The 2500-nt window shown below is 36.2% G+C and overlaps 1 protein-coding gene across 11 annotated transcripts in view; it reads right to left on the reverse strand.

Moving 5' to 3' along the window:
- The window catches only part of LOC119576339 (histone-lysine N-methyltransferase SMYD3-like), a 21685-nt gene that overhangs the window by 12531 nt on the left and 6654 nt on the right, over positions 1 to 2500 (reverse strand). For all 11 annotated transcript variants that reach the window (XR_005229049.1, XM_037923974.1, XM_037923976.1 and 8 more), the window contains exon 4: positions 2305 to 2432. Coding sequence is in view for 10 of the 11 variants with exons in the window: in XM_037923974.1 (XP_037779902.1) it covers positions 2305 to 2432 (128 nt within the window). In the remaining variant the exon portion in view is untranslated. The remainder of the gene's footprint in view (positions 1 to 2304; positions 2433 to 2500) is intronic.

Below are 2500 nucleotides of genomic sequence, written 5' to 3' on the forward strand. Positions count from 1 at the left end.
GTATATCTACCAATCTATCTATTTATCTATCAATATTTCTGTCTATCTACCAATCTATCAGTCTATCTGATTATCTATCTATCTATCTATATGTGTGTGTACATTTACATTAATATACATTTATATAATGCCTATATGTGTGTATAAATACATGGTGTTCCAAAGTTTCCTTTTGAAAGGTTTATATTTTGTTGATTGCTTTCGAGATAGGCACTTTATTATATATATATTATTATATATATATATATATATATATATATATATATATATAATATATATATATATATATATACATACATACATACATACATATATATATTTATATATATATACATACATATATTATATAATATATATATATATATATATATATATATTTATATTTATATGCATATACATTCATATACATTCACATATATATATATATATATATATATATATATATATATATATTATATATATATATATAATATATATGTATGTATATATATATATATATATATATATATATATATATATATATATATATATATATATATATATATATGTGTTGTGTAGTGTGTGTGTGTAGTGTGTGTGTGTGTGTGTGTGTGGTGTGTGTGTGTGTGTGTGTGTGTGTGTGTGTGTGTGTGTGTGTGTGTGTGTGTGTGTGTGTGTGTGTGTGTGTGTGTGTGTGTGTGTGTGTGTGTGTGTTGTGTGTGTGTTGTGTGTGTTGTGTGTGTGTGTGTGTGTATGTTTGTGGGTGGGTGAAGTGTTCCTAAATGACTTCAGTATGACTGCAGTGTGCACTGCAGTCACTTTGCCCCGCGGCTGGACGAGACCAGTAGGTGCTTACTTACATGCCTGTGCCAATGACACTAAAACAAAGTTGAATATAACCGAATAAAGCGGCAGCCGTGGGATTCATCAGGGCCCCCCCCCCCCCCCCCCCGCCGAGTCGACGGAAGCCTCCGACAGGTGAGGCGGTTGGCGCCCCGGTAATTAAGAGAAACCTGTCGTCCGGCAGCAACAGGTTTCTCAGGCGAGACACAATTTGCCGCAGCTGCAGTCGCCTCACTGGAAGGCATCCATCCGACCGGCCGCTCTGTGCAATGCGTCAGGATTACTTGCTTGTCGCTTCAGATGCGGTCGTGTGATTCCCTCGCAGTCCCTTCTGACGCTTGCCATTGCAAATGATGAAGTGCCGCGGCTGGGAGAGGTAAAGGAGGAAAACGCTTTCACCGTCCTTCGTCGCGAATTTTGCCACTTGTAACGAAGGGGAAGAAGTGAGTGGTGATGCCACTTATCAAATATTTGGACGACTAATTCTTGACCTTTTTAGAGTCACGGACCCCTTTCAGAATCGGATGAAAGCTATGGACCCCTTCGCAGAAATATTCACCTAAACACAACTTTGCATTCAAGGTGCATAAAGTACTTTCTTTGTGGGGATTTAATTGTCTCTTACATATATCAGATACTCTAAGTATTATCTAGATTTTAAGTAAACAATCTAAAAAAAAACACTCCTTTTATGCAAAAAGTTATGTTAATTTGCATCTAATTCTTACGGACCTTACACCTATACCTCAATATACCTATCTGTTATGCACATGCACGCATGCACACACACATACATACATACATACATACATACGTGCATTCATACAAACATATATATATATATATATATATATATATATATATATATATATATATATATATATATATATATATACATATATATATATATATATATATATATATACATATTTTTTTATGTATGTATGTATGTATACACACACACACACTCACACACACAAACACACACACACACACACACACACACACACACACACACACACACACTCACACACACATCACACACACACACACACACACACACACACACACACACACACATCTATCTATATATATATAGATAGATAGACAGATAGATAGAGCGATAGATAGACAGACAGACAGATAGATATAGATATAGATAGATCGATACACAGATAGATAGATAGATAGATAGATACAGATAGATAGATATAGATAGATGGATTGATGGATATATGGATATATACATATGCATATACATGTACATATATATATATATATATATATATATATATATATATATATATATATATATATATATATATATATATATATATATATATATATATATATATTTATGTGTGTGTGTGTGTGAACAGGTATGCATCCATGTATATGTATAAACATCACAGGGAAAGAAGAGCGGAGGAGCAGGAGAGGGAGGCAGGCGCAGGAGCGGCTCCGCGGCGCCTGTTGACTCACCTTCCCGAAGATCTGAATGAGTTCCTCGCGCTCGGGGATATTGGACTTCCCGAGGAGCACCTGCAGGTCCGGCATCATCTCCGCCAGGTAATCAAGCCGCTTCTGGTCCTTCTCGATCTCCTTACTGTCTGCAGGAACACACGGGTTACTGCGCTGGCTCCCTGGGTCCTGCCGCCCACGGGAACCCCTTTTCCTG

This window comes from Penaeus monodon, chromosome 8 (assembly GCF_015228065.2).
Source record: "Penaeus monodon isolate SGIC_2016 chromosome 8, NSTDA_Pmon_1, whole genome shotgun sequence".
In the NCBI taxonomy this organism is placed as follows: domain Eukaryota; kingdom Metazoa; phylum Arthropoda; class Malacostraca; order Decapoda; family Penaeidae; genus Penaeus; species Penaeus monodon.